The sequence below is a fragment of the Ammodytes marinus genome (assembly GCF_949987685.1).
Source record: "Ammodytes marinus genome assembly, chromosome: 5".
Lineage (NCBI taxonomy): Eukaryota > Metazoa > Chordata > Actinopteri > Uranoscopiformes > Ammodytidae > Ammodytes > Ammodytes marinus.
In genome coordinates, this window is record NC_137234.1 from 13,447,699 (window position 1) to 13,461,540 (window position 13,842).

The 13,842-nt window shown below is 39.6% G+C and overlaps 1 protein-coding gene across 1 annotated transcript; it reads right to left on the minus strand.

Annotated features, from left to right (window-relative positions):
* Nucleotides 1-2,592: 2,592 nt before the first annotated feature.
* Nucleotides 2,593-13,360, minus strand: LOC307250165 (CD81 antigen-like). The gene is made up of 8 exons (XM_080027144.1): nt 13,203-13,360; nt 11,417-11,531; nt 5,266-5,363; nt 5,065-5,139; nt 4,832-4,945; nt 4,604-4,702; nt 3,535-3,618; nt 2,593-3,369 (listed from the first exon to the last, which is right to left on the minus strand). The coding sequence occupies exons 1-8, from the start codon at nt 13,266-13,268 to the stop codon at nt 3,304-3,306; spliced, it is 717 nt and encodes a 238-aa protein (XP_079883270.1). The 5' UTR covers nt 13,269-13,360; the 3' UTR covers nt 2,593-3,303.
* Nucleotides 13,361-13,842: the final 482 nt, after the last annotated feature.

A 13,842-nucleotide genomic window follows, 5' to 3' on the forward strand; every position in this document is an offset into this window, starting at 1 on the left:
CACAGCAGATCCACACTGACAATCCATATTATTATTATTCATATAGCCTAAATTGAGCCGAACCCTTTCACTGCAATTTTTGGCATTGCTCCAAATCCGGGCTTGCCTAAAGTGAAGCTGAAGGTACTGGCCTTCACCTCATTACTTGCTCGTAGGGTTATCTTACTCAAGTGGAAAGATCCTGCTCCTCCTTCCCACTCACATTGGATTAGAGACATTATGTCATGTATGAATTTAGAGAAAATACGTTATACTACCCAGGGATCAGAGAATAAATTTGACAGAATTTGGCGCCCCTTCCTAAATTATTTAAAAAAACCAACAACAACAATAGAAGAGTAGCTACCTCCTCCCCTCTTTTATTTTATTTAATTTTATTTCTTTATGTTTATTTTTTTCTTTTCTTCATATTGATTGTTTATTTTTGTTTCTTGTAGCGTGTATTTCGTTTATGTCATTTTTAACATTGTGTATTGTTTTTTGTGCTGATTTTTTGATGCAGGATTGTTTGTAGTTGGGTGTGGGGGTGGGATATGGGCGGGGTGTGTTCGGGGGAAGAAAAAAGGGGAAAAAACGTAATCAGTGTACTGTAATTGCTTCGCAAATCTTTTGTTGAATAAAAAAACCTTTGAAAGAAAATAGTCCACGCTTAAAGTTCTGTATTACTGCACAATATAAAAATGCAAACACAACCAAATATTCCTAGATATAGTGGTTTCAGTTTCCATGTCTCATTTTCTCCATTCCCATACAAGGTGGCATATTTTTATACATTCATATTTGGTTATTCACTTTTTTGTAGGTCAGAGGAATAGCTTCAATATAGATGTAATGTTGGTTTCAAACATCACAGACTAAAAAATAATATTTTAACATTAACCTGGAAATAATCTGAAAGATTGGAGATTAAGAAACATTTAAGAACACAGTTTATGTTCTGAAAATGTAAGATTGAGAAGAAGCATTTAATATTCTTCCTATCTCTTGGTCTGAAATCAAGATTTAAGCTGACCAGCTTTGGCATAAAACAAAAAAACTCTCAGAAGGGAAATTAGGCCAGACTATGGGGCAAGGCTGAAAAAAAGCAGCATTTCACAGCACATGACAGAAAAAAAAAAGTCTTATTTACTGAAAATCCTAGAGATTTATGGCAGTGACAGAGGGGTGTAGGGAAGGAGAAAAAAAAGCAAGAGGAAGATAATGATACCACAGTGAAACGAATCAATAGTGAACCATGTTACTGGGAATATTCAGTTCTGTGGGGGTTTTGCTGCCCCTGACACCTGCAGAAACGCAAAATACTAGTATCATGACCCCATGTATCTGTAAATGTACCTCTGGCAATATGGTCTGGAGAGCTTTCCCCACATCCTGATTTGACTTCACAGCTGACTGACTCCTGATCTGACAACTTGATTTATTTGTTTTCCAAACTTTGACGTGTAATCCAGTACGACTCCAAGATTTAATACTTAAAGAGCATGTGTGATTGATTGACTGTTGATTACACCCATATGGGATTGCTGAACATCTCATTATGTAACAGCTTTCACTCCTCTCTCTGTTAAGGTATTTCCACAAGATTTCTGAACCTGGCTGCAGGAATTTGTTCCCATTCAGCCCTGAGATCATCACTGAGGCCAGGGCTCTGATGTTGAGTGATATAGTGACTGAGGTCAGGGCTCTGTGGCAGCCAGTTATGTCCCCGTTTGTCACTTCAATGTGGACCTCGCTTTGTTCATTGGGGCAGTCATGTTGAAACAGGAGAGGGGCTCCCCACAACTGTTGCCACAAGTTTAAGCATTAAAGCAATATTGTCTGGATGTCTTTGTTTACTGTAAGGTCAATGTAAAGAAAAAAGCTTGTTACAATATTTTGGTGTTGGTACAAGTCTCTGGTGTTTTAGGAGGCTGTTGTTTGTACTGCTGTGTTTAACAAAGAGGTGTTTCTGATATCAATTATAACAAAGAAGAAAAAGAAGAAAGGGAAATCACAACAGGAGATCTCCTTTAATTCATTGTGTCGCATTTACTTTACTTATCTCGACCACAAACCTACCTAACCACTGAGTTGTACTTGGATTATACCAAAGTAGTGTGCACCTGTCTGTCTGATCTCAGGGCCACTCTGATTCAGTCACAGGTGGCATTATTTCGCAAGTGGTGTGTCCTGTCGGCGGAACAAACACTGTGTGTGTACTGGGTGTGTCTGTTGCCATAGTGCCAGAAATACAAGTCAGTTCAGTTTTGAATGTTTTCAACACCAGGGTGCTGTGGGAAAGACTGTAGCTGATTGAGCAAAAGGAGGCGCTGATATCACACTGCCCCCATATGGTGACACACAGCAATTTCAAACCTACACACAGTTGGCCTGTGTGTAGGTTTGAAATAACTTGTAAGAAACAGAATAAAACGGGTCACGAGATGATTGAAGAATATATTGTAATGAAAAAAAACTTAAAAAAATAATTTAAATGTATCAAACTCAAAACAAAATGTATCAGATTAATTATATTTATTTTCTGACTTCTCAATTTGTTGTTTCTCTGTTTTATTCAGAAATATTGTTGTTTAACTTCTTCCGTACTCTTTAAATAAAATAATCTGAGATGAGAAAATCCCTTTCTGATTGAACTGGGCACGATTTATAGACGTGGATTTCAAGGAGTCACAAGCAAAATGGTTGGAAAACACTGATGTAGTGTGTGCTCCACCAAAAAAAATATAGAAGTACATAATTTATTAGAGTAATTAAAACAGTCAGAGTAAAAAGACAGAACAGCTTTTGTCATGTTTCACAAGTTCCTAGAGGAAAGCATGAAGATTAAGTTCATAAGGCTGAAAGACGCATTCAACTAAAACACACAGACTAACTCATCCTGATATTCACTAGAGGAAGACCAGGAGAGATTTAGATCTAAGTAGAGATTACTGAAGCCCTGCTGCTTATATTATATTATAACACTGTTAACACTGCAGCGAGACGCATCACTAACACCCAAAGTGTTATTAACATATGACAAGTTTATATACAATTTATACATCCATAAAAACAGCATTAAGTTCAATGACTTCAGAGAAATATTTAACAACACTACATGTATAAAATGTTCATATGATGTGATAAATAGATGCTAAATTATAGTCTTTTGATGAACAATAATATGAACAAGTATTTTCTAATCTAAAGTTTAAAAAAAAATCCATAATGTTACTTTAAAATCAAAAGGGAAACGAGCTAGATAGAAAACACACAATAAAGATAACTCCATCATGGACTGCTTGGTGCTTGTTGGCTGGACTCCTAGTACACCCCGGGGCTGTTGCGGATCCCACAGCAGAGCACCATGGTGAAGATCATCTCAAAGAGCTAAATGGGAAAAAGGACAGAACGGCTTAATTCAATAAGTCTCCGCTCAAGCACCTGCATCCTTATCACAGCTGATAAAAGCAGGCGCTCCAGGGGAAACGATGAGGGCCGTTACACACCATATCATCATCCATCTAAAACACAATTTTCAATTCCAACACTCACCATGATGACGGCAACCACCAAGGCAGCAAGGCCAATCAGGTAGAGCTTCTCGGAGAACAGCTCGATCAGCTTATCATGACAGCTCTGGCAGAAGACAGAGGAAGGGGAGAGAAGTGGACCATGTCACTGTGATGAACCAGACTTTTTTTTTTTTTTTTACCTATGCACGGAAATGAATCACAGGTGATGGAGAGCTGAATTTCGCTACTTCTGACCACACACATCTGAATAAATAATGATGTAACATGTTATCTATTAGTATAAAAGGAAACGGTTAGTTTTCTGTTAAAAAAAATTAAAAGAAAAAAAGGTGGGTCAATAAATCACCAATTAGCACCAATTAGACAATATGTAGATTTGACCCAGTGTTGGTTTCATTATATATACAGTTTCATTATATATACAGTATATACACACGTATATTACATTTTGGTTCTTTTACCCTAAGTAATTGCTGTTTGTCCAGCTCATTTTAAACTCATAAGTCATTGATTGTAAAAAACAAAACAAAAATTGGACGACTAATTATACATTTGTGACTGTTTTCAGCTTGTTGTGTCCAACACAACAGTCAATATAGCCATTAATCAGTGTGAGTTAATAACCCATCTATTATATAAATTGCTTTTGGCAAATTAAGATAATTTTACATTTAACATATAAAGTCATCATTAGAATTGTTCTTAAAATAATATAAAAATCCAACATTGCCAAAAAACAGTCCTGTTTTTATTATCCACAATAACCTAAAACATCCAGAGATGTTAAAAACATATTGTATCATATGATCCACTAATCCAATACCAACACAATTTCCTCAACAAAAAAAATCATTAAAATGATCAATTATCATTTCTTAACACTAATCAGTCTAACACAATCAGACAATACCGGTTAATTCAACTTTGTATAGACTGACGAGCAATTTAAGTTGCAAAATCCTGAAATTGATATTTGTTCTTATATAATAATACAGATCCTGTCTATGCTGCAGCCACTTTAAGAATGAAAAGATTTTAATATCTGGAATCGTGTTCATTGGGATTTTTTTGTAGAAATGTGTGTTTACCTGAGATTTCTGAAAATCTTCTGGAGTCTTTTTGGGACACAAAGTGCCGACGACTTGTTTGAAGAGAGCGGTGTCGTCTCCTTTACCACAGCAGTCGAGCTGAAGGGGGAGACAGACAGACAGCAGAAACAAGCGGTCACTCACTACCTCAACAAAATACATGATCAAAATAATCCCTATAGTACCACAGCATAGCCCGACATATTAAGATTTTCCATCATGACGTACCGTTGTGTGGAAAACATCCAGCACCTTGATGGCTGAGTCTTTACTGGGAGACCCTGAGACGTCCACCGCCTTGATGTACGCGGAGTCGTAGAAGTTGATCAGCTCTTTGGAGATCTGTCCGGAGACGAGGCGAGTAGTTATGGAGACACAGCAACAAACCAGAGCAGGTTATCAGGAGCAGAGGTTGGAAAATCAATTCAAAACATCAAAAACTAGAACACTGTATTACTCACTGTGTCCCTGTTCATGAAACCCCACATTGCTGCAGCCACTTCACATGCAAAGAGGATCACCAAGAAGAAGAAGAACTACAAATAAAGATAAATCATAACGTAGGAAATTATTTGAACATCAAAGTCTCATATTAACTTAAATTAATTCATTAATTTGAACAGAAAAATACTTCCTCAAAATCAAAATAAAGAGATACTCACTGTCCCCAGCAGGCACTGAGATTCCTGAATGGCCCCATAACAACCGAGGAAGCCCACAAGCATCATGACGGCCCCGACAGCTATCAGTATGTACACACCTGTGAACACAAAGACAGCAGGAAACTGACAATCCCACACAGAAGAGTTTAAAGGGAAAGTAGTTCAGTGTGGGGCCCTCAGCGCCTGTAGGGGGCAGCAGTGTCTGCACAGTGTGAGCCTGCTGCCAAAGCGCTGCCCACTCATCGATCCTTGCATTGTTTGGTAATGGCTTCATGTTTCCTGGATGTTACGCTTCGCTTTCCTGAACGATGACACAACATTATTGACATCCTGGAGATATACAGGCCCCGCACCCTCAGAGAGAGAAGTAGAGCTTACTCTGTTCAGCTGGCAGGCCAGGAAATGCCCTTAAGACATCCTTAACCCCCCCCCCCCCCTGCCCCGAACATTATCCTTCCCCAGGAAACAGTGGGAACCATGTGAATACACACATACACACACACATTCACACACACACACACGCATGCACGCACGCACGCACGCACACACACACACACACACACACACACACACACACACACACACACACACACACACACACACACACACACACACACACACACACACACATACACACACACACACACTAAAACTTGTTATAGGGAATGATCTTTGCGTGATTAACAGATAGACAGAGTGGTCCAAAAGCACTTATACAGAAAGCTTGGGCAACATGTTAAAATCTATTTTGAGCCATCATCCATGGTGATGAGAAAAACAATCTCCATGACTATCATAGCAAACCGAAGTGTGCAAGAGCTCCGGTGCATGTAGTCCTGCCGCAAAAAAAGTCAATGAACAGCAATAAAGCTCCAGTTACAGCCAGCAGAGGTCTGGCTTATGGCTTATACGTTTCCTTAGGAAAGTGCTCTGGATGCAGAGTGAAGGTGAAAAAAAAACTATTGAATGATTGAACTTAATTTAGAGCACAGAGAAGCAGTCGATGACATGAAGGCATTCGTAAATAATTCTTTAAAGGTACCGTAACATGCTGCTTCTTCTGAAGGCTCCTCTAAATGCATTTGGCACTTAGATTGTTGAAGCTGAGGGAAAATTGTCCTATAACACACAGTTTGGATTGGGGTTTCTTTTAGCAGTAGTGGAAGAAGAATTCATATCCATTACGTAAGTAAAAGTAGCAAAAAATAAATTCAAGTACAATTAGTGTATTAAACCATTTAGACTTTACACAAGTAAAAATCTGAATAAATGTTGAATCGAAACATAAAGAATGGTTTTTGTAATGTGTATACCATTGTATTATAGGTTTACTGTTGTGTGATAATGTGTAAGCAGCAATTTTATGTTGTAATTTTTCAATGTGAAGTCAATTTGAACTACTTTATTTGCTGTGAGTAGTACTCTGTTGATTTGCATTAAACTCATGGCATAACATTATTTATTTCATACTTCAATCAATTTTAAATAGAAAAAGAAAACACCTTGGTACTCCAAATAGTCTGTGTTAAGTTATAAAGGATAGGAAAAAGTAAGCCTTTTGCTTCAGCGGATTCCATTTCCAGTTCGATTGTGTGAAATGGATTGGTGTAAATGTGCGTCACATTTTTGACTGAAATAAACTATTCATTCATTCATAAGCTTATAAAATACAATTCCAAAACAAATTGTCAAATATTTGACCAGTGGTTCCTAACTTCTTTGGCTTTGAGAACAGCTAGTTGAGGCTTCTTCTTGTCACGTTTGTTTACACCAAATGGAGATCTCACCCTTTTCTAACAATGATTTCATTCAAGTCATTTCCCACACTCAAACAGATTAAGGAATTCAATATTTCATGCAAAAAACGTGGAGAGAACTCTTAAAACTTAGAATACAAGTTTGTGTCGCAGCACTTTCTTTCAATGATCTTACGACCCCTCAGCTTAATCTTGTACCAGTTTGGAGCAGGGTCGACCCTTTGGTTGGGAACTACTGGACCAACATTCCTGACAGCATTTGTACTTGCTACTACAGTAAAAGGATGTGAATATGGGTCTTACACTGCTGCTTTTAGCAAGATTGTCTGTTTCTGGGTTTCCTATTTTTACACACAAAACACACGCAGCTTGTAATGCAGCTTGACAGAGCGGGCCTAGTGAGAGACTCTCACTCTGTTGCAGTGACTGGCTGCAGACCACAAACACCTCACACTGTACCTCACGTCATGCACAACCTTTCACTATTACATCTACACTCTCTCTTTCTCTCTCTGCCCTCAGCTCAACACCTCCTCCCCCCACCTCTCTCTTTCTCTTTCAGGACTTGATGTTTGCAATGCGGCAAAGCAGGCATTATTTCCACTGCCTTCCATTACTATGACAACACCCTTTGAGGATTGAAGGCCATTGAGACTTTAAGGGAGACAGGCAATTTTACACCGCCGGGGAAGTTCATTTATTTCTCGTCTCCCAGTGTAATCACCAGACGGGGGAAAGGGGGGAAGGTGAAGACCAGACAAAAGCCTCACTTGGACTTTTCTTTTCTTTTCACATAATGAAAAAAAAAAGACAGTGAAGGCATGGCACAAATAAACCGACATGGACCCAATAATTTTGTATTTCAATGGATAAAAGAAGAAATGAGGATAATCTATTAAGAAGGTCCCATATAAACTATTTTTTTCATCTTGTCAATAGCAGACCTGCACTATATCCCAAAAACAGGCCTCCTGCAGTGAATATAAAAGCCCACGTGCTAAAAAATGTATGAGCTTTTGAGGTGATTGAAGGCAGACTTCGTTACAAAGTTAAAAGCTAGCTGTTTCCGAATTTTGAGTACTTTATGCTGAGCTAAGCTAACCATCTGCTTCCATGCTGATTTTGCTGTAATTTCTGTCAATTAAATATGAAGCTCTCAGCCAGCAGACAGTTAGCTGTCAAAAATTGTGACAAGACCTACTATAACTATAGAGCTCACAGACAGGGCTGCCTTTACCTGCCACTAGGCCCTGGGGCTGAGAGGTTTCGTAGGCCCCCCCGGGCGGCGGTCTTACAATACAGATGTGTTAAAGCCATGTTTGTCTACACCACAATATCTCTATTGATGAAATACAAAATCACTTAAGGTAACATGTAAATAACCCCCTCCTGGTCTAATGACTTTTAATAACCAAACACACAAGTTATTGAGGAGACAGCGGTGGGGTCCCAGGACCTTTTAGGGGGGTCCGGGGGCATGCCCCCCCGGAAGAAAAATTTGAACCTTTTTAAAGTAAAATGCATCAATCTGGTGCACTTTGAGAAGAAAACTAAGGCTAAATCAACTGTGTCCTATGTGAGCTATTTTCTGGAATAATTTGGAGACACAGAAATACCAAAAAGCAGAAACAAAAATACAAAGGTTTAAAAAACCCAGTCAGTCAGCATTCCATTTTTTTTTAAATAATCCCTTATCCCAAAGCTACGTCTCTCTTTGAATTCTTCGTTTTGCTTTTAATGGCTCAACTCAATATAGGCCCTTAATCTGCGTTGCCCCGAACAATGTTATTTAAACAAAAATAACAAAAATTTACTGGTGAATGATAGGCCCCTTGATCTTCATAGGCCAAAAAATAATGTGATTTTTTTTCCCTTTTTCTTTACTGGTTCATGATAGGCCCCTGTTCTCCGTACGCCCGCCCCCCTACGAAGATTAGGGGCCTATCATGAGCCAGTCAATAATTTATTGTTTTAAATGACAATATTCGGGGCCTTCTTAGATCAGGGGCCTATATTGAGACAGAAAAAAAATAATAATAATAATATATATTTTTTTTTTTTTTTTTCTGAGAGGCCCCTAATCTTCGTAGGCCCTGGGGCTTCAGCCCAGGTAAGCCCGTGCATAAAGGCGGCCCTGCTCACAGAGGAGCTGGGAGGCTGATTGTGTTCCCTTGACCATTTGAACAGTGCCATGCTAGCTGTTTCCCCCCTTGTTTGCAGTGTATATGCTAGGCTAACATAAGATAAATAATAAAAGCTAAGCAAAACATCTCCTGGCTGTTGCTTCATATTTACCACATAGACATGAGAGTGGAATTGATTTTCTCAATTAACTCTTGTGAAGAAAACAAAATTAGCAAATTTCCCTAAATGTCAAAATATTCCTTAAAAATTCCAGTTAAAGAGTGTAAATCAGTTAACGTGCCGAAAGTAGAAGCAGTTTAATGTCCTGTTGAAGTGCAGTGATGAAGTCAGATGAAGCTTCTGTTTACAGATACTAGAGACAGTTGAAGGCAGTTGAAGTTTCTGATGAGCACTACATCAGCTGAACCTTCAGTAAAAGAGCAGAACACAGCACTCTATCATTTACTCAAACAGACCAAGACAGAGTCAGAGCTACATTAGACTAGAATTAGACTTTCAAACCCCAAAAAATCTTTGTTTATTGCTATCTTCATGTGCAAAATGTTCGAATTTTCCTGTTTAGGGGACACGGTTTTAGTATCAACAGAGCAGGTTCAGCGCCTGTGTGGCTTTAGACTATTGCCTCCCTTTGTGTACAATTATATTCACCTGAAATCTTTATATCACTATTCTTCTCCCACCATTCACAGGCTGCCTACCCACAATGAGACGTTCAAGTTTGTTTTATTCTCTTTCAGTTATGATATAATGTTATGATATAATGCAAAAAAGTGTTTCAGGCCCAGGCTCTGCATTATACTGTATATACACCGTCACACTCACTGCATCGTCTACAGTATGAGAATCTGAAGCACCAACCACACCAGATTACTACCAGCAGTAATGTTTTCAGGCACTGGTTAAGAGGTAGGACAGTGTGTATATCCAGCCTTACATAAATACCCCTTTGCTGTGCCAGCAAGCTAAAAACATCCACTCCAAACTCTAATTTGGGGGGTAATGTGCAGATGTGTAAGGTTATTTGAATTATGCAAGGGCGTATGTTCAAGGGAGCAAGACCAAAAAAAGAAAAGAAACATTCCCTTGATCTTACTTGGGTGGGCCTCTCTTGCCGTCCTGCCTTTAAAATCACGAGTGTGCCTTCCCTCTATAAAAAGCATGGGTTCGCCCTCGCTCCGTATACTTACTGTGGGGTAAGTATGGTAGAGCAGCAGGAGCCCACATGTAAATTAGTGGGCTCACTAGAGTTCACCACCACAACAAACCAGAGACGATGGACCTTTCAAACACTGGGCTCATATCATGTATTATAGGTTTGAGGGCCAATCTATATACAGTCTATGGGGCCAATCCGTGGATTGCTGAGGCCAGCGAAGGAGACATGATTATAATTTAAGACTTCAGTTCATGCTGTGAGCACAACCTGGGGTACAATGTCCCTCAAATGTACTGTAGATAAACAGACACAACATTCATACAAAGCTCCTGAAAATTCCTGTAAGCGACAGAATGCACACAGTGGCTTTATTAACGGACAGGTAGTTTTCTCCCAGCCCCCATACGTTTTCATCATCTGTATGAAGCATATGCACTCTTAAAGTCATGCACAATGTATCTCCATCTCAATACAGTGTGCTGCCATAGGTTTGAGAGTGACCCCTCTTAATTCATGCTGCGGATTTACGCAGGTCCTGTTTCCTGTGGTCTTTTCTTAGAGGTCACACTGCTCCTACTATTTCAGGACGTTAGCCACAAGGCCCCAACTGAGGGAAAAAGACAGGTATTTCTGTGAATTAGCTCACTTTCATCACTCTAACAATGACCTTCCTGTCATGTAGAGAACACGGAATAGAAACACTGAAGGGTACAGAAGGAAAAGGAACTGGCGTTTCAGGAGGACTCTGAGAGGAAATTGACATTTATAAGATGATTTTGTCCTTAGTTTGTTGTTATTGTTGGAGTTGATTGTGTCAAATTGTAAGATGCTCATGGTATTTCATCCATCCACTGTTTGCCCAAAATGAGGCCACAACTGCTTCCACAACCTGAATACAATGAATCCAGGGAAATCTAAACATTAAAATAAAATTACTATGATGATGTCACTGGACTTTGAAGAAGCTACCCGATTAAAACGTGTAATGACCAACTATAAAAAGGCAAATACTTGAGCTTTATGTGGGGAGAAAAATCCCTTGTTATGTTGTCTCAATGTTGGAGTGCTGGTGAAGCTCGACTGTGATACTCACTGATGTAGAAGGTGCCTGGTGCCTGGTGGCCTTCAAACTGAAGTATGAGGAGGTTGCTGGTTTGACTGTCATGGCGGAGCCACAGGGCCACTCCTAAAATGACACCCCCCGCCAGCTGTCCAAAAGAGAAAAAAAGTTTTAATTATTTTCTTTCATGTTATTTGAATTACTTTGGCAAAACCATGTGAAGGATCAGAGTGTTTTCTTAAAATGTCTTGACATTCAAGTGTTGTTAGCATGAATATTAAAATAAACCTGTAGGTATTCATTTTCAAATACATAAAAAAGGCAAGAGAGAGTGTGGTGACATCTGGCATGGCACAAAGCCAGACTCTTTTAAGATCAAAACTCTCTGTGCGTCCTGCTCTTCCATGATGCAGTGAACTGTCCGCTGTCCTTTAAGAGAAATGACGAAAGGACGTCCTGACACCTGGGTGACCCTTGGCACAGACCACGTCCTCAACATTGTTTAAAGCTACCTCAAGAACTTTGTTGTTCAACTTTATCTCCCTTGATCTCTCCTCCAATCTCTATCTGATGGAGCAGAAACATCTTGATAAAATAGTTATATCATCAAAACTGATGGAGTATAACTACTGAAGGATCAGACCCAGTGCAACTAATTCTTTGCTTGCTGACGCCCTTTCTTCTTTATGCCAATATTTATATGAAGATATCTGCACATTTGGTGCTGTGACTGCGCTCCATTGTTCTCCAAGAAACAGGAAACTGAATCCTCAACATGAAAAATAGAGGAACGAGGAAGAGAGGGCTCAGAGTTTTCACAATGACAGGCAGAACAGCAAAACCAACAGAGGAAACACTCCATCAAGTGTGGCGTGTCCAGGATATGAGGATTTTGCACTTGTCTAAAAAAAGACGGCTTCTCAGCACAGGCAAACCAAACTGAAATTCACAAACAAGTCACCAATTCCGACTGTGCCAGGCCACAAAGGGGACGGCACATCTGCAGGAAGTCTGATAGGATGTAATGTAGTGTAAAAGTTAGACAGCTGTAGAACAATTGTAGCACATCCCTTATTACCAAGATTTCTTCTTCAGAAAACAAGACTGTGTCGAGGAGGGTTCAGTTCGAGAGGTGGACGTGCAATAAATGAAAACCATAACTGCACCATTGCATGATGTGGTTCCTGAGCTCTTTAAAGGTGCAAAGGCAGAAAAATGCCGGTGACTAGGTAGGAAGAAAGGAAAAGACAGAAGGGGAATAGCTCTCCAAGTAACTCTACGAGCCCTGTTCAATCTTTATTTGTGTTTAATCTTGGGAGAACCAGAAATAATACGAACTCTGAGGAACATTTTGGTTAGATTTTCGAGCCCAAACCACTTCAGAAATCAGACCCTCCTGTCTGAAGTGTTTGAGTAAATGAGACATGGATATCCCAGCTAGAAGACTGAGGGGACTGAAGCACAGCCAGTCTGAAGAGCTCCTTCTTCTTCAACCACCTTCCACTGGTGCTCTGTCATGCAGAAGTAACTATTGGTGAAGGGTAAGAACATTTCAACTCCTGCCCGGCCACGGTTTTGTGTGCTGTGTCCTTACCCTTGACACCTCTTCTATAATTAATACAGCAGCGTGGGAAACTCTGTGCGTCTCCCAAAGAGAGATGTATCATTTATGAGTTTAAAGCCCTGAGCTACACAGATGTGTAATGAAGAGAGAAAGTTTTAAGGAAGAAGAATGATTTTGCCGAAACACATAAAAAGGCACACATACCAAAGAAACTTAAAAAGTTAAAAATAAATAAACAAATTATGTTCAACTCACCCAGAAAATAAAGTTAAAGAAAAATAACATGTATTTAATGCATTTCGTGCAGCCCGCCACAGCCATGTTGCCAGGTTCAATCAGCTCGTCCGTTTGTCCAAATCAAGCAAGTTTGTGAGGCCAGTCCACTGTCCTGGATTGCACAGTATTAAACTCAGTCAATTCAGGCCAGTCGGAGTGTACGCGCCTCTGTGCTGCAAACTCCTCCTTTATAATCAAGAGTGAAAACCGAGACCGAGGAACTGCCCACTAACTGAAACGGGCAGGAGGAGGAGAGGACTGAGGAAACAACAAGCTCCCCATCCACCAGCAGAGCGAGGCGGTAGCCTGATGCTTTGTTCCTCTGTACGTTTATTAAAAAAATGGGTTATAGTCAGATTAAATGTTGGGCAAACTCCATTTCTGTTTTTTCCTCAGAGAAAAATCTACAAATAAAGGAAGTCATGGGACTGCATTTTGGACAATGTTTTTTTTTCTTTTTTTTAACGGTTCATAAGAAAAGTATGTACAATTTGAAAACAGAAATGGCAATGTTAAGAAATCCTTCCTTGTGGATCCGAATCTTCAACTAAAAAACTAAAAACTCGTTTTCTAAACTACAATCTACGTATTTGTTGACATGCTTACAGTGAGCAATGGC